General features: G+C 40.0%; 1 protein-coding gene across 2 annotated transcripts; it reads right to left on the bottom strand.

The window, feature by feature from the left end:
• Positions 1 to 4,909: 4,909 nt before the first annotated feature.
• Positions 4,910 to 7,288, bottom strand: LOC146553071 (E3 ubiquitin/ISG15 ligase TRIM25-like). Of its 2 annotated transcripts, XM_085255468.1 has the most exons (2): positions 6,240 to 7,288; positions 4,910 to 5,538 (listed from the first exon to the last, which is right to left on the bottom strand). In XM_085255468.1, exons 1-2 carry the CDS (start codon positions 7,029 to 7,031, stop codon positions 5,482 to 5,484), a joined length of 849 nt encoding a protein of 282 aa, XP_085111594.1. In that variant the 5' UTR covers positions 7,032 to 7,288; the 3' UTR covers positions 4,910 to 5,481. The 2 variants fall into 2 exon arrangements, with proteins under 2 accessions (XP_085111594.1, XP_085111593.1); XM_085255467.1 differs by having other exon boundaries at positions 4,910 to 7,288.
• Positions 7,289 to 17,964: the final 10,676 nt, after the last annotated feature.

The raw sequence follows: 17,964 nt of genomic DNA, 5'->3' as shown, positions 1-17,964 counted from the left end.
GACCGTGGTGAGTTTCACCCTCTTTCAGTAAGCTGACAATAACAAAGTCATCTGTAAATTTAATGATGGCCCTGTTTTCATATCTGCTCTGACACGTGTTTGTAAAGAGAATGAATAATAAGGGCGATAAGAGACCCTGGAGGAGAAGCTGTGGAGGAGAACACTGGGTCAGACAGAACCCCATTTATTCTCACTCTTTGTGACCTGTCAGTTAAAAGATCTAAAATCCAGCAAACCAGGTTTTTCCTGATTTCAAACTCTTCTAAAAGTCTTTTCATTAAAATATGGGGCTGTATTGTATTAAAAGCTGAAGAAAAATCAACGAAAAGAAGTCTTGCAAAAGTCCCTTTACTCTCTACATGTTTAAGAATCAGATTTAGTCCAAAGCGCGTCCTGCACTCCTCTGTTGGGCCTGCACGCAAACTGCATTGGATCCAGCTGATATTCAATCTCTTCCATAATCACATTTCTGATGATGTTTTCAAAGACTTTCATGACAACTCAGGTGAGGCAACAGGCCTGAAGTCATTCAGGACGTTTGGACGACTAGATTTAGGGACATGAACGACGACAGCTTCCTTCCAAAGCGAGGGCACATTTTGTATTTGAAAGGATTTATTGAAAATAAGCTGAAATTTAGGACTGAGCTCTTTAGCACAAGATTTAATTAGGCGGCACTAATGTTATCAGGGCCCTGGCTCTTGTTCACATTAACTGTATGAAAGGCCTTTTGGACATCGCTGAGTTCAGTGATGAAGTGTTGAGTAACTTTCAGTTTCTGTTTCAGTTCAGAAGAACTAAAACGAGCATCAAGCATATTCAAATCTCTGTCTGGCTTAAAACCGTCTACAATGATCTGACTGCTGCTCTGGGGATTTTGAAACCCTGATATGGTTTTCATACAAGTCCAGGCAGACCCAAAATTTTTTGCAGCAAATTTTCTTTCAAGAAGGTTTTTGTAGATCTGTTTTGCTTTCAAGAGCTCGATTTTCAAGTCTTTGGTGACTGCCTGAAAGTCAGTAACAGCCCCCTCTTTAAAAGCCTGTCTCTTTTTCCTTAAACAGGATTTGATGCATTTGGTGACCCATGGCTTATTGTTAGGGTACACTTTAGCACGCTTAAGGGGTATAATCATGTCTTTACAAAACCTGCATATGAGCTAACATCCACCAAAGCATCAAGACTGAATAAAAACTTCCCAATCTGTCAATTGAAAACATTCCTGCAAGGTAAGCACAGATTCTTCTGACCACATGATTGATTGATGATAACACAATTTTATCACCCCCCGAAAATTCATGTTCAAAGCAACATATCAGCCCGATATCACACAGAACTGTCACATGACATCAAACACAAGCTGTCAGCTCTGCAGAGTGGGCAATCATAATGAAGCAGTTCATTATAAGCTGCAGACTCAAGCTGCTCTTCATATATTTGTCCACCAGATGTCACCAAAGAGGACTGTGATGAAAGCTTCGAGTAATGAACCGTTTTTCATTACAAGCTTGGCCAACTGACTACAATCTACAATAAACTAATATGGCTTTTCAATCCTCTCTTCAATCACTTGGTACCACCAGGAACCTTTAAATGGGCACTCAAGCTGCCTGGAGACTGTTTTGTCGTGCACATCAGAGAAACCACAGGTAAGACAATCTTATCCAAAAGGTCAGTGTAACAGTATTGTTTTCCACCAGCTTAACCAAACTTCCCACACTAACTGGAATTTCTTTTCCCAGGCAAACATTAAACAGCAGCAGCTGGAAAACTGGAAAACCTAAAGCCAAATAATCAATAAGACATAACCAACTTTTGTATGAGTGAGTATTGATAAACTGAGCATAATTAAACCTCAGTGAAACCACATATAAGTTCTGGTAACTGGCACATATTTATGTTTAATATGTTGTTTTATATTTTGACAAGTTTCAGGTGTTTGTGCGACTGTGTTAACCATCAGTAAAACCACATATAAATCACACTTCTGTGTTTAACAATTACAACACTTGATGCTGTTTTTCTGATTCAGGATTATGTGTGTGATGAGTTGGCCACACAGTTCTTATCTTTCTGCTTCACACACACACAAAACTGCCGAGGTTGAAGCTGGCTTCAGTCTCTTTCTACCCCAGGTCTCACCACATTTCCAAAATGTAAACTCTGAGTCTCATAAGAAATGTGGTTCAAAAAGATGTGCTGATCTATGAATGCATCCTTACTGAAAGCTAAAGATGTCCAGCAGACAGAAACAGCAGCTGAATGAACAGTTATCATGAGCGAGTGTACAAACACTATCACAGGAAATAACAGAAATAAACTGTAGTTTCCATTTATACCTGTAGTATTTTTTCAGCTCCATGTCATCTTCCAATATGTCAAAATATGATTTCATTGTATCTTAAACAAATACAAACTTCTTTCTTTTCCCAGAATTTAGACAAATGAACAAAAAATAAATGATTATTTATTTAGGTATTAAAATAGGAAAAATCAGTTTAAATTAGAGCACCATTAAAACAAGAAATTAGCACAGAAATGCCAAAAGACAAAAACAGAACAATAAAGTGTCTTTAAAAATGATTCAAAAACAGTTGTAGGAGCAGTTTTATGAACCATGTTCTGTTAATATACTGACTAACCAGCAGCAACACTCTGTGTTTATTTCCATCTTTACAGTCAGGCAGAAACATCTCACAGCAGCTGGAAAAACCAGTGAGCACACTTTAGAGGAAAAAAGTGAAAGTTTATGTTCAACTGTAAAATATTCTCTGTAATGTAAATTGTTCTGCTCTCTGACAAACCATCAGAGGTGCAGCACGTGTATCATTTGGTGTTTGAAGCAGAAACAAAAGCAAAGAGTTAAAGGAAGACACATTTGAAGAAGAAGGAAAATGAAAACAAGACGTCACTGAGCAACAACCTGACAGAACGAGAGCAAACAGTTTACTATCAGAACTGAGGCTGATCATTAACAGGGAGCAGCAGGTAACAAGGTCATCAGCAGTGGAGGAAAGTATGGAAGTAATACTCAGCTTCATATTTGAAGATACTCGAGTATCTTAGCTGCAGGTCTGGAACAATGGTTTTATTTCCTTTCCCATTAAACATCTCACACAGCCCCTCATCTGTGACCCTTAGCAAACCCACTGGATATCTACCTGCACATAAAGGAGATCAGATCAGTTCCATCTAGACCAGCTGTAACAGGAAAATGCTGCTTACACTTTGATGCATCACTTTCAGTTTGTCATATAAGACAATATATCAGATTGAGGCATTATTTTCCTGCAGTGAGTAAATCTACTTTGTACTTTACTCTTTTCTTTTAGGTAAAGGCTCTAAACAGCACTTGTACACTGTGGAAATCCCATAAGAACGTCTCCTGAACTCTGAAAAATAACAAAAAAAGACTAAAAGGAGGTCATGGGTGCTGATGATGATGATGATGATGAGGAGGAGTAGCATGCATTTAAAAAGTGACTGATGTCCTAGAATACAACAGAACAGTGTCTCTACAAACGTATGAAAACATGACAGTCTTGCATTAGTTTGTATTCTTATGATTTCAAAAAACGAGGGAAAAATCTCCTTGAAATGCACAATTCCTTTTTGTTATTTCTTAGTGTGTGACGTATTTTATTGGCTTTATGATTGGTGCAAACAGTTTCCTGATTCATAATGGAAATAGATTTTAGACACAGGAGGAACACGCAGTGATCAGCAGGAGCAGCTTGGAGTCCAGTCTTCTTCACACTGAGGAGGGACATATATGCAGGAACAGTTGTCATAACTGTTACAACCACCAGATGGCGAAAGAGTCCCACTGCAACTTTAAGCCATGAAGGATGTGTCTTGATGTTTGCTTGTGATAAATCTGCTTTATGTGAGTCTTTTTCAGAAAGTAACAGTAATATGTCTGATTATATGTCTTTAATCAGTAAAGTCTCGCTTTGCTAGAAATAAATCAATAAATAATAAAATTGTAAACATGCAGCTGTATGTTAGAAGTCAAAGGGTCCTTAAGTCTTCTGTAAATTGACGGGGATCAAATGAAGGACACAAGTATCTGTTCTTACTCTAATAAATGCTGCTTTAATATCCAACAGACTATTTTCCTTCCTCATCAGCAGTAAACAGCTCGACTGCGTCTGTGCATTTGTGTCCTCCATACTTGTTTCCACAGACATCTCAGGCTTGATGCCACGATGCAGTGTAGAAACCTGACAACCCTCTGACTCATGTTCAAATGTTCAAGGACATTTCTCAGGATCATGTATGACCCCTTTTTAACATTTGGACTTTCATTAATAATATTTGTGTTTCTGAGTCATTTTTGTGGAGACTTCTGTCCAACGTAGTGTCCAAATGAAGCCTGAAGCTTTTCTTCACCCTCTTGTCAGATGGTCAGCAACAAAACTCTGTTCCAACCAATGTCTGATAAGAGATGAGACACAGCAGCTGAGCAAATGATCATTTCATGCTGAAGACATCCTCAGACAGAATTAAATACATACATAAACACAGCCTGGTGCCAATAACACAGCTAATGACACTGCTGTATCACTGGCTTTACTGATTAAAGACCATATCTGAAGGAAATCTTTGAACACAACAGAAAGTGACCTTTTAAACCTGCCACACTGATGCTGCATTCAAGGACCATTAAAAACATTTGAAAGGACTTAAGAACATGAAGAAAATGTGACTTGTTTCTCTGTAATGAAGCTGTTTTAGTGAAGAAAGTTGAAAGGTCACAGAGCGACTGCTGAATCTTCTGCTCTAAACATGAACTCTGAACTTTGTGATGCTTCAGGAGGAAAACTGCTTCAGTTATTCTCTCAGATTAGTTTCATATTTTCTGCATCAGATTTGAGTGAGATCCTGGAATGAAGACAGAAGAAAAGACTTTGTTCAAAGTTTGATTTATAGTCAAACCTTCCAGTTTATTCACACAATAAAACATCAACACAATATATGAATTCATTCATTAAAATCACAGTTTTTCCTCATTTGTTTGATGATTTTGACAAAAACAAACACACACACATGGTCTGCCATACTCATAAAGAGAAATGTCGACATTTTTCAAGACAAATATTCCAGAAACATTTAGAGGATAGAGAAGTTTACATTTTCATGTGGAGAAATATTTTAGTAAATCAAAATGATGATGAGCAGTGATAGCCTCCATAAACAGTCACAGGAAAGATCTCCTTTAAAAACTCAGAAACATCAAGAGAACAACTAGAAGATGTGGAGGTACCACCCATAATGTTTGACTGACAGCTGATCTCTGTGCAGAAATGATGGAGAGAAAATAAAATGAAACTAAAATACAGATTTAAACCCACAATATGAAAGACTTCAGTCTATTTCACTTTAATCAACTCAGCTGTGTCTCCATTTTGCAAAACCCAAAGTCCAGCATAGAGCAGCTGAGTGAATGTGGTCTGGACTCTGTGGAGGAGAGTCATGGTTTCAGAGACGCTGTAGAAGGACAAAATACCTGCTCTGTGATCCAGGTACACTCCTACTCTGGAGGAACGAGGACCTGAGACAGGAGTTTGGATGTTGTTGTACCGAAATGTAAAACTGTTGTTGTTACAATTTAATGACCAAGATTTGTCATTATGTCCAAATCTACATTCATAACCTCCTTTTCTGCTGATATTCTTGTATGCGACTGCCACATAAACTTTTTCTCCACTCCACTCCACCTCCCAGTAACAACGTCCAGTCAGACTCTCTCTACTCAGGACCTGCCACGGTCCAGTGAATCTGTCTGGATGATCAGAATAAGACTGTTGTTGATTAACTGCTGTTGCTTTTCTGTTCCCCTCTGATAATAACAGCAGTTTGTATGCTGTGTTTGGATCCAGTGTGATGTCACATGAATATTTTAAGAATCCAGCTCTGGTCTTTGGCTCTGGTTGTGACAGTAAAACATCCACTTCAGTGACTGTCAGTGAGATGTTTGTCCATTCCTCTCTCAGAATGTCCTGTAGTTTATCTCTGACCTCTGACACAGCTGCTGTCACATCCTCAAAGTAGCTCAGAGGACGGATATTGATGCTGGATGAGTCTGTAGACTCACTGAGTGCTGACAGTGAGGGGTAGTTGTGTAGAAACTGGATGTGATCCTCTGTGTGTGAGAGCTGCTTCAGCTCAGCATCTTTCCTCTTCAGCTCAGTGATCTCCTGCTCCAGCTTCTCCTGAAGCTCTTTGACTCGACTCACTTCAGTTTCCTGCTGGGATCTGATCTGCTGCTTCACATCAGAGCTTCTTTTCTGGATGAGATGGATCAGCTCAGTGAAGATCTTCTCACTGTGCTCCACTGTTTGATCAGCAGACTGATTGATGGCCTCCACCTCCTGCTGAAGCAGCTTCACATCTTTCTCTCTGTCCTGGATTCTCTGCTGGATGTTTTGTCGACTCACCTCCAGCTCTCTCTGCCTCTCAGTCCTTTCTGCTGCAGCTGAGACTGTGTCGTGGCCTTTATGTTCATCCACAGAGCAGAGATAACAGATACTCTGCTGATCAGTACGGCAGAACATCTTCATCACCTCGTCATGACGAGAGCAGATGTTCTCCTGAAGCTTCTTGGAGGGCTCCACCAGCTTGTGTTTGTCAAATGCGGGGGATATAAAATGAGGCTGAAGGTGTTTCTCACAGTAAGAGACCAAACACACCAGACAGGATTTCACGGCTTTCATTTTTCTTCCAGTGCAGACATCACAGGCCACATCTTCAGGTCCAGCATAGCAGTGATCAGCAGGAGCAGCTTGGAGTCCAGTCTTCTTCAGCTCCTCCACTAAATCTGCTAACATGGTGCTTTTCAACAGGACAGGCCTCGCTGTGAAAGTCTGTCTGCACTGAGGGCAGCTGTAGATTTTCTTCTTGTCCTCTTCATCCCAGAAGCTTTTAATACAGTTCATGCAGTAGCTGTGTCCACAGGGAATAGTCACCGGATCCTTCAGTAGATCCAAACAGACTGAACAGCAGATTTTTGTTTGATCCATTTGATTCATGTGCTGTGCCGTTTCACCGTCTCTCAGTGACTGTCAGACAGTTTCACTTCCTCTGAACAGAAACAACCTCTGTGCTCTGAAGGGAAACAGATCTCTGCTCTTGTTCACCTCCTACAGGAAATGAGGCTCACCAGCAACTGCATTTACACCATGTTGTTTAGACCCATCCTGATACAGACACATCTGTGAAGGGAGGCACTAAAGAAATATTCTTACAGAGCGACCAAGAGCCAATCACATGATGCAGGGTGTGGTATGTTTGGTTACAGCATGCAGTAACAAGTCTGACCCAGTTAAAGTTTAATAGTTTAACTTTACTTGGTGCTTTGAAATGTGACAGTCAACACTCAGTGAGTTCATTTTATATTTTAAAAAGTTCAGCAAAGTTTAGGATGCTGTGATGAATAAAAATAAATCAAACTTTATATTTTGACATTTTCTAATCTTAGTTCATTCTCACACTTACAGAATGATGCATGGGAACAACTGACTCCACTAAATCAAACCTATGTTCAAATGAGATTATGATCATTAAATAGTAACAAATATTTAAATTCAGCAATAACAAATGCAGATCGGTCCACAGTGTTTACAAAAACAAACAACCAACCAACCAAACAAACAAACAAACAAACAAACAAACAAACAAACAAACAAACAAACAAACAAACAAACAAACAAACAAACAAACAAACATTATTTTGTAGTTTTTCCTGTGTACACAGTCACTGTGGATTTTCAATGAAAACATCAAGATATGCTTGAAATGAAAACTTTCAAGTTTAATTCAAGGTTTTAGTAAAATTTTGCCTGAACTGTTTATTAATTTTTCACAAAGTGTCCATGTCAGTAATTCATTCAAATGTATTTTGGTCTTAAACTGATTCAGTAAATGTAACTTTTTCTCACCTACTTAATCGAGTATTTTAGTTGTTTAACTGTCATTATAACTAAACTGAACATCCAAAGCTTTTCTCACTGCAGTTTTGTTGTGCAGTTATAAGCAAATCATAATCAAAGCACACAAACACCGCTTTTCGATGTTTGTGAAAAAAGAGTTTGAAAAAATGAAAAAAAAGCTGAGAAAACTAATAAAGGCAAACAGGAAAATTTTTGTTTGTCTTAAAAACATTTTCAAGTACCACAAGAGTGACACCGTGGCCTCAGATGAAAGTATGGTTTTCAGCCTCCCAGGGTCAGCCCCAGAAGGTCCTCGTCTCCAGAGTACAGAGGCTCATCGAGCCCCTGCCCGAAACACACTGCTCCGTTACATACGTTCTTCTCCAGTCAACTTTGACGCCATTAGATCAGACGTTAATCAGTTATTTGAGAAATTAACAAAGAATGAAGAACTCTTCACCATTCACAAATCAGTAGAAAACTTTAGAAATAGTGGTGGAACCAGAGATTTTACTGTGGAGTTAATAGGTAAAGTGTTTGATCTACTTATGACGGATCGACTGTATGAAATCCCCGAACCTCTAATGGGTAGATCACTGTCAGACACCGTCATCTCCAGGACTCCACAACCAGCACATGGCTCAAAGCGGCCCTTTTCTGCTGAAGTCCTCTATGTCCTCGTAGAAGACGCAGTAGAAAAGTTTGTACAAAAGCTTTTGCTCTGGGTGGAGAACGAAGACAAAAATCAAATAATTGAGGATAAGGTTTCTGTGGCTGTGGAAGACATCCAGAACTTTATTAAAAGAACAGGGACCCCAACAAAGGACACAAACACAGATTCAGATGGCAGTGGAAGAGAATCTGTTCAATCACCTGTAACACCAGAATCTGGGAGCATTAATCAAATTCAAATTCAAATTTTATTTGTCACGTACACAGTCATACACAGTACGATATGTAGTGAAATGCTTGGACAACTGCTCGTGACCTAAAGAAAACAAAAAAGGAAAAGGCTATGAATAAGATAGGAAATAAATATGAAAAATTTAAAAGGGTAAATTTAACTAGGAAGGAATAAAATATAAATTAAGGTTAAAAATGAAATAACTGTACAACACAAATTAGAATGAAGGGTAAATTTAACTGGGAAGAATAAGATAAAATATATAAATTAAAGTTGAAAATAAAATAACTGTACAACAAAATACACAATATAGAACTATATAAGAATGTATGAAGAAATATAAATAAATATATACACAATAACAGCAGCTGTACAAGTATTAACTTGAAATGAAGAATATAGTGTCCAGTGTTGTGCAATCCACATTATGTCTTGTGCAGTGCAAATATGCTTAAAGTGATTTAAGTGATGAAGTGAAAACAATGTCCAGAAAGTCCAGTGTGTGTGTAAGAACCATATGTGTGGGTCAGTACTGTGTGGTGGTGTGATTGAGAGACCGTATCGCCTGTGGGAAGAAGCTCCTCCTCAGTCTCTCTGTGTTGGTCTTCAGGGAGCGGAATCGCTTTCCTGACCTCAGCAGAGAGAACAGTCTGTTGTTGGGATGGCTGAGGTCCTTCACGATCTTCCTGGCCTTGGTCCAGCACCGCCTGCTGTAGATTGAGTGCAGGTCAGGGAGCTCGGAGCGGATGGTGCGCTCAGCTGACTGCACAACCCTCTGTAGAGCTCGTCTGTCCTGCATGGTGCTGTTCCCGAACCAGGTTAAGATGTTTCCCGTCAGGATGCTCTCTATGGTGCACGAGTAAAAGTTCCTGAGCACCTTGGAGGGCAGTTGGAAGTCTCTCAAGCGTCTGAGGTGGTAGAGACGCTGATAGGTTTGTAGCATAAACCTATTAGCTGGAACGTTAAGGACAATCTGCTACGCAACAAAAAGCAAGACACAAGGCTCTGGTTTACTCATGCATGAGGGAGGTATCTGGCTGGAGCCAAGTGTCGTCCCACCACTTGACCTCCGTCAGAGACTCTCAGCCAGGTTCCCCACAGCACTCCTTTTATTGTGGTTACATGAATATGCATAGGGTCATTAACATATAACATCTTACATAGGTATACATGTGAACAAAGAATACTGTGTGTGTGTGTGTGTGTGTGTGTGTGTGTGTGTGTGTGTGTGTGTGTGTGTGTGTGTGTGTGTGTGTGTGTGTGAGGTCAAGATGTGACCCTGTGAAGACTCCCCAAAGCTGGTGCCAGGACGTCTGAACAAAAGGCTCTTATACTCAAAGAAATATACGTGTGCTTGCTATACCATGAATCAATAAGGAGAAGATAAACTCTCCTAGGGAGTGTGATCCATGCCAGGACACTGTGTAGAGGAATGTACGCACCCCCCTCTACACAGAGTTAATACAGACCTCTTTTAGGATGAGACATTCTTTCAATCTACAATTGATTATACACTTCTAAGCATATGTGAGTAAATATTTCTAAGCATAAATGACAATCAACAATACAAAACCTATCAGACGTTGACGGGCCTTTTTCACCACGGTGTTGATGTGACAGGACCATGACAGGTCCTGCGTGATGTGAACTCCGAGGTATTTGAAGCTGTCCACTCTCTCCACTGGGCACTCGTTGATGACGGGGGTCTGGTAGTTCCTCTCCTGCTTAGTGCTGAAGTCCACTATCAGCTCCTTTGTCTTACTGACGTTTAGAAGGAGGTTGTTCCTCTGGCACCAGTTCTCCAGATTCCTAATCTCCTTCAGGTAGGCCGCCTCGTTGTTATCAGAGATCAGGCCCACCACGACAGTGTCATCAGCAAACTTGATGATGGTGGTGGAGCTGGTAGTGGCCACGCAGTCATATGTGTACAAAGAGTACAGCAGGGGGCTCAGAACACACCCCTGGGGGGCTCCAGTGCTGAGAGTGGTGGAGGCTGAGACATGTCCGCCCATCCTTACTGCCTGTGGTCTGCCAGTTAGGAAGTTGGAGATCCACTGACACATAGATGAGCTGAGTCCCAGATGCTCCAGCTTGGTGGTGAGTGTGGAGAGAATTATGGTGTTAAATGCAGAGCTGTAGTCTATGAAGAGCATTTTAACATAATTCCCCCTTCTAGTGTCCAAGTGAGTAAGTGATGTGTGGAGGAGATGAGAGATGGCATCGTCTGTGGAACGATTTGGACGGTAAGCGAACTGTAGTACCCCAGAAAGATCCTCTCTGGCACCTGATCCGACACCTCAGACACCAAAACCTGGGAGCATTACCCCAGAAAGATCTTCTCTGGCACCTGATCAGACACCCCAGACACCAAAACCTGGGAGCATTACCCCAGAAAAATCCTCTCCAGCACCCGATCACACACCTCAAACAACAAAATCTGGTAGCATTTCTCCCCAAAAATGCTCTGCCAGTGTTTCAGGCGTTCTCAAGGATTCCTCTGACATGTCAGAGATGAGGTCAGAGGTCAAGGATTCCTCTGACATGTCAGAGATGAGGTCTGTATCAGTGTCATCTTCTGATGCTGAGAAAATTTCCAATGACCTCGCCTTTATCCTCATCATGAAATCTAAATGTGAAACTCAACACTTTTTTGCCAGAACCGCATCTACTACAAAAGAACTACAGGCGGTCATCAACCGTCTGAGCGATCTGATGCAGCCTGAACTCAGCAGCACAGAGTCCGCCACAAGTCTGATGAATGACAAGAATAAGTTCATCAAGGAAATGGCCAAGTGCCTCATCAAGGAGTTTGGCTCCCTAGAAAATGTGTTAAAGGCTGCAATGGCAAATGATTCGTCTTTTGATGAGGCTCTGGTAAAGCATCTAAAAATCCGCCTCGGAGTCATCCACAGTCCTCCCAAAAAGTCCAAAATTTCCAGGTTTTTTTCAGCATTGGGAAAAACTCTGCGAAAACCTTTTATGGGGTTCACTAAAGTGACCATCCTGGCTTTTCCCACCGCCCTGCTTCTTTTAACATCTTGAAGCAGAATTTTAGTACCAAATCCAAACTGTAGTTCATGCCATCTCGTCTCCTTTTTGATTTCCATCCCCTCCAACCGGTCGCAGCAGATGGCCGCCCCTTCTGAGCCCTGTTCCGTTGGAAGTTTCTTCCTGTTAAAGGGAGTTTTTCTTCCCCACAGTCGCCTAGTGCTTGCTCAGAGGGGGATCATTTGATTGTTGGGGTTCTCTGTAGTACTGTAGGGTTTTGACCTTACAGTACAAACAGGGAGGAGACTTTGTGATTTGGCACTTAATTTTTAAAATATCTAATTGCTATGTTTTGTCTTAATGCTTCACTTTGGTTGTTGATGTTTGTGCTCATTTTGATTCTAGATGTAGACCTACCATCTGAAAATTAGCACCTCACCCACTTGTAGCATTTTTTCTTTAGTCCAGGGGTTAACACATTTTTTAGTTTCAAAAAGGGGAAATACCTCGGTTACTTTGCTACTGACCAAATAAATGATGATGCTGCTGCCTAGTAACAACATGATCAGCTGGTCCTCTTACTATTATAACTAAAGTTTTCACACAGGGATCATAAATGATATGAAATAGAAATAAATACCTTGATATGACATCAAATTAAGATTTTCTCTATTTCTGTCCAACATGCCGTCCACTACCGCTGTAGCTGTTGATAAGTAGATAAGCCCCATAAGATCACACAGTTGGAACATGGAGAGGACACAGCTGGGGTCACTTTGTTGGGATGCAGGGGTTAGTACTGCTGCCATAGTAACAACATGATTGGCTCGTCCTCTTACTCATCTCCAACAATGACTTCATTTTAAAAGGATGGAGCCGTGACTAAAATGTATACTTATATTAAATGCCCCTGCAGCAGTGACCCTGTCTCTCGCCTTGTGAAAGCTGAGATGATTTTTTTGTTTCCTTCTGTGCCTGCACGACTTCTTCAGTATTTCAGCTACATTTGCCATCGGTGGGAAAGTGCAAAAGTAAGCACCGTGTTTTAAAGATGTCTGTAGACATTCACTGCTGTAGCGCTCTCCTGACCTCCTCTGCATATGATGATGATGATTTAGACTAAATTTGGAGTCATCACACAGTCAAACCTTTTGCCCCTGATTTTCAGTCCAGTTCCTGAGTAACTTGGCATACCTCAGCTTCTTTTCCTTGTTTGCATTCTTTAACACTATCCCTGCTAATGATGACATGTTCCAGCAGTCTGTTTTCCATCAAGCAATAGTGTTAAACAGAATCTCCTGTGAACGCAGCCATTTACTCTTTCCTGTCTTGGAAGTGTTACCAGTGAGTCTCTGAATTCCTCTCACAATGGGGCCCATCCTATATTTCAAGTTTGCATTGGTTGGAAAAAAAGTCACTTAAAGCAATGGGCCAATGTCCAAATTCTCTGTGTCTTGTCCTGCATCTTCTCCCACAGTGTCTGCGCCCTGGAGTGGGCTATCAAGCGTTTCCTCATTCATTGATGCACCCGTTTAATTCAAGTCAAGTACAGTTTTATTGTCAACCCAACAACATACACTCAAGTATACAGTGGGACGAAATATCGTCGTCCTGGATCAAAGGTGGAAACTGTAAAAATAAAATGGGAAAATTCAAACATACATACATACAACTACACAGAAATAAGATAAACTAATAGTAAGTACAACAGAATACTTGAATACAGAGAATAAGAATAGAAAACAATGAGAATGAGAGTAAATAAATACAATAGTACGCAGAATAAATACAATAGTACACAGAATAAATATAATACACAGAGTCAAGCAGTGAAATACAGCATAGTGCAAGAATTAGGAGTTAGAGGAGAGTGTTATGTAGTCCAAGAAGCGTGTGGAGGAGAGAGCTCAGTGAGGAGAGGGCAGCATGGTGTTCAGGAGCCGGACTGCTTTGGGAGGAAAATGCTATTGCACAATCTTGCCGACCTGCTCCTGATGACGCAGTGTCGTCTTCTGGATGGAAGGGTGGTGAACAATTGGTTGGAAGGGTGATGCAGGTCAGCCATGATGCTAGTGGCTTTCCCAATGCACCGTGAGGTGTAAATATCCTGTAGACTAGATAGAGAGCTGTCAATAACGCGCTCAGCGGTCCACACAATCCTCTGGAGGGCTCTGCGGTCGGACGCGTGGCAGCTTCCATACCAGACTGTGATGCAGCGGGTTAGGATGCTCTGTATGTTACCTCTGTAGAAGGTGTTAAAGATGGGTTTGGGGATGTGCACCTTCTTCGGTCGTCTCTTGAAATGCAGTCGCTGCTGAGCTCTTTTTGTCACTGATTTGGTGTTACTGGTCCAGGACAGGTCCAGGGGCGGATCTAGAGAAAATTTCCTAGGGCGGCATGGAAATCAAAATCAAAGCCTTTTTTTAAACACATATGCAGGAGTTAAATATGGTTAAAATGATTAATATGCAGTAAGTATACATATAAATATTAAACAGCAACAGTCTAAATGTAAAGTGCATTCTAAACTCCACTTCAATAAATTATATGAATGTGCAAAGAGTCATTCAGGACTGTAAAACGTGAACTACAGAACCCAGAGTCTTCATCATTAAACCTCTGGTTGCTTCATTTTTCTATTTTATATCAGATACTTTAAAGTTTTTAGTAAAGTTGCATTGTCATGGTGAGGCAAAGTGTTTTATGTGAGTGCGTGTCATGAACGGCTTTAAAATGCCTTTAATTAAAGAACAAAGCGGGGTTTGAGTTCCAGTTACGACAGACTGTCGCTACTTCTAAATGGAACGCAGCCTTCCTATGGCGGACAGCTAATAACAGGAATCGGACGCGCGGTCCACCCTAGTCCACAGCAACCACCATAGCAACCGCCTAGCATGACCTTAAAAACATATTCTGTCTTCATAACTATCAAAAACGTGAAATGATTTGCAAAGTGTGAAAGTGTTACAGCTGCAGAGAGCTATGGCGGTATCTTTGGAAGCTGTTTACATAGCTAATAATATACGATGTAACCATGGAGACAGAGTCAGTCACATGAGGTAGCGGTGCACGTTTACTACAGCGAATAAGGTGATTGTGTGCACAGCGTCCACACGCTGCCCAGGGTAAAGACATTACTTCAATATGTTTTCATATTTATATATATTTACTTCTGTTGTCCATCACCTCAGGTCCCTCATTACAGTTTCAGCCTACAAATGTGCTCTGTCGAAATATGAACACATTCAAAAAACATAAAGTTGTTTACAAACATTCATGTCTCAGGACAAGAAGACCACAACAGCTTCTGTTCCACTGCTATACATATACTGTACTTATTGATGAACACTTCCCACAGGACCTTCAGTCATTTCTGACAGGAAGTTTATGTCCATCCTTTAATACTTATGGATGAGGTAACATCAGGCAGCAGTCACATGCAGGTTTGTGTCCTACTTGCATAAGGTGATCTCTGCACATCCAGAATATGCTCACCTCATGGACCTGAAACTTTCCATAATGCACTTCAAGGCACATGATCTCACATGTGAGGTAAACCTAAGCTGCTCCTTAGACTACCATGAGCTGGATGACTGAGAACCTGCACAGACATCTGTGAGGTAAACATATTTTTCTGTGAGCATCATTATGTCAACTCTAGGTTTCATGTGCTGATCCGGGTGCTTTACATTTATTCTGTTTTAGAGCAGGTGGAGAGGGGGAACCAGATGGGAGCAGGTTCCACTTTGGGTGAGGAAGTGGAATAAGTGATTACCTTTTTGTCTCAGCTCGTCATCACAACTAAATTCATGTTCAAATGAAGCTTTTTACTGTGACACTGATATCTGTATTTGTAATTGTACCTGCCTTGCTTTGTCACTCCAGATTTCAGCACAGTTCTCTGTACTTGTTTATATGACGCAGTTTGACAGCAGCAGGGCTTTATGTTTGCGGGTTGTTTAATAATGTGAGGCCTTCCTCAAACCGCTGCCTCAGTTCATGCTGAAGCCATCTGCCATTATCTACTAGAAATGCTGTCAAACCTAAAGTGAGGATGTGGTCCCAGCTCGCATAATTAGAGAGAAAAAACCAAAGTGGTCTTCTCTGCTGAATATGGTGCCATGGTAGAAGCAGCAGACAGATGGATGTCTTTACTGACAGTCATGTTTTCCTGTGGCAGTTACTCTTTGATGATATGCTTTACATTACCTTTGTTTTAGGTAAGTATCATTAAAGTAAAAAAGTAAAAAGTTGCTCCTTAAAGGAAAATTCTACCATCAAATTTTGAGTAAAGGTAACTGAACCTGGTGCTATATTAATATTATAATAACAAATATTAGTACATCAAAATACAAATGTTCAAATCTAAATTCCAATTCTAATGACTGTTAAATATCTCATCTGTAAAAAGCCTGTATTGAAAACAGTACAGTACTTAAGGTCCAGCAGAGCAGTTATTAAATTCTGTTCTTTTGAATTCTTTTGGCGACAGAGAAAGACCAAACTCAGAGTTGTCAAGTTCAAAAAATGATATTTTGTTTTACATTTCCAGAAATAGAAACCCGCCACATGAACACACACGCTCAGGTCTGAAAGCCTTAGAAGCCAGCATGGTTATACATAGTTCTGCTATTCGTCACACACTCCGTTTACTTAGTTTCGCTTTTTCTGTCTGGTTTCCCTTGTTTTATTAATATGCCTCTGAAGCTCTGCACTAACTTCTGGTTTTTCAACTTCTCCTTACTAACGTCTCTGTTGCCAAGGCGACCAGTCACCCTCTGACCTAGTTCTTTGTCACAGACTCTATCACAAAGTACAAAAAACAATATAATACTATTTGGGACTGTCCAATAATTCAAGGTTTCTGGATAAGAATCAAAGAAGAAACAGAGAAAATCCTACAAGTAAATCCTGCACTGAACCCACCATATTTCTCTTGGGAGTTATACCTAGAGAGAGGTATACCATAGATGAAAAATATATACTGATAGCTAAGAAAAGGATAACTGTGAAATGGAAACAAACAAACTCACCATCCATAACTCAATGGAAACAGAGACTGAAAAGAGTTCATACAATGGAAAGAATGACAGCAAGCCTGCAACTGAAGGTGGAGATCTTCCACCAGGGATGGATGTGTGGCCAGATACTTGGGTGAATGAACACGAACTTTGGAACATTGTAATATAAAGCTATAAATCTCCCCTACGACATATCATTATATTAATCGTGGTCTGTTTTTTTCCCCTCTCTCTCTTAAATGGTCTTATGTCAGAGAATGTTAATATGTTGCTTGTTTGTTTGGTTATTGCCACAAAAATTACTAAATAAAAAGTCCCCCCCCAAAAAAAAAAAAAAAAATTAGTTTGATCTTATTTAATGAATAAAACATACATTAAATTAAACAAAGGTTGAGCTGTATTTATGGGTGCAGCATGCTAGCAATGCTTGCTTAGCAACAAAAAACAAACTAAAATTTAACCTAATCTAAACCCAAACTGAGATAAAAATAAAACATTTCAAGACTTTGAACTTGGAAAACTAAACTAAAAATAGGGGGTAAATCTTTATTTTTAGCGATCTCTCTGCTGATTTTCATAAATGTTCCCTCTGACATTTGGCCTCCATATAACAATAATAATTTAAAAGCCTAAAAGTAACTGAAACTACTAAAAACTACACTGAAAGAAGAAAATTCACTCTGGAGACTAACTGACACTAAACTGACCTTAAAAATTCAAAATGGAATGAAAAATAAAAACTAGAAAATTCAAAACTAATAACTCTAGTAAAAGGTCACCTCCGTCTTTTATCTACAGTCCATGTATTCAGTAGCATGTCTTCTTTAAAAATAAGGCTTAATCTTTATTTAATTCAATAAATGTAATTAATATATTACACACAATTAAAATAAAAGTCCCCCATTCAGAGTCTGTTCACCTTAATTAAGACTAGTAATTAGGTTTAAGAAAAAATAGAGATGAAAAAGGAATATTTTTTTTTAATAAACAGCTGACATTACCTGAAACAAACTGATATTTTCACATTTTATTTATTCATAAGGCTAATTTATGTCTAAGTTCTTATTCTGTTGATCTCTTTAAGGTCGACGTTTGACATAAACAATTAAACAAAACCACG

Source organism: Mchenga conophoros, linkage group LG18 (assembly GCF_057382185.1).
Source record: "Mchenga conophoros isolate Kocher_MC1m ecotype Shallow Benthic linkage group LG18, M_conophoros_male_GT1.1, whole genome shotgun sequence".
Classification (NCBI taxonomy): domain Eukaryota; kingdom Metazoa; phylum Chordata; class Actinopteri; order Cichliformes; family Cichlidae; genus Mchenga; species Mchenga conophoros.
Note: the sequence above shows the minus strand (reverse complement) of the source record. Positions and strands in the feature narration are given on the sequence as shown.

Coding starts and splice junctions, on each gene's coding strand:
- LOC146553071 (XM_085255467.1), bottom strand. CDS start 7,031: ATGAATCAAATGGATCAAACAAAAATCTGCTGTTCAGTCTGTTTGGAT.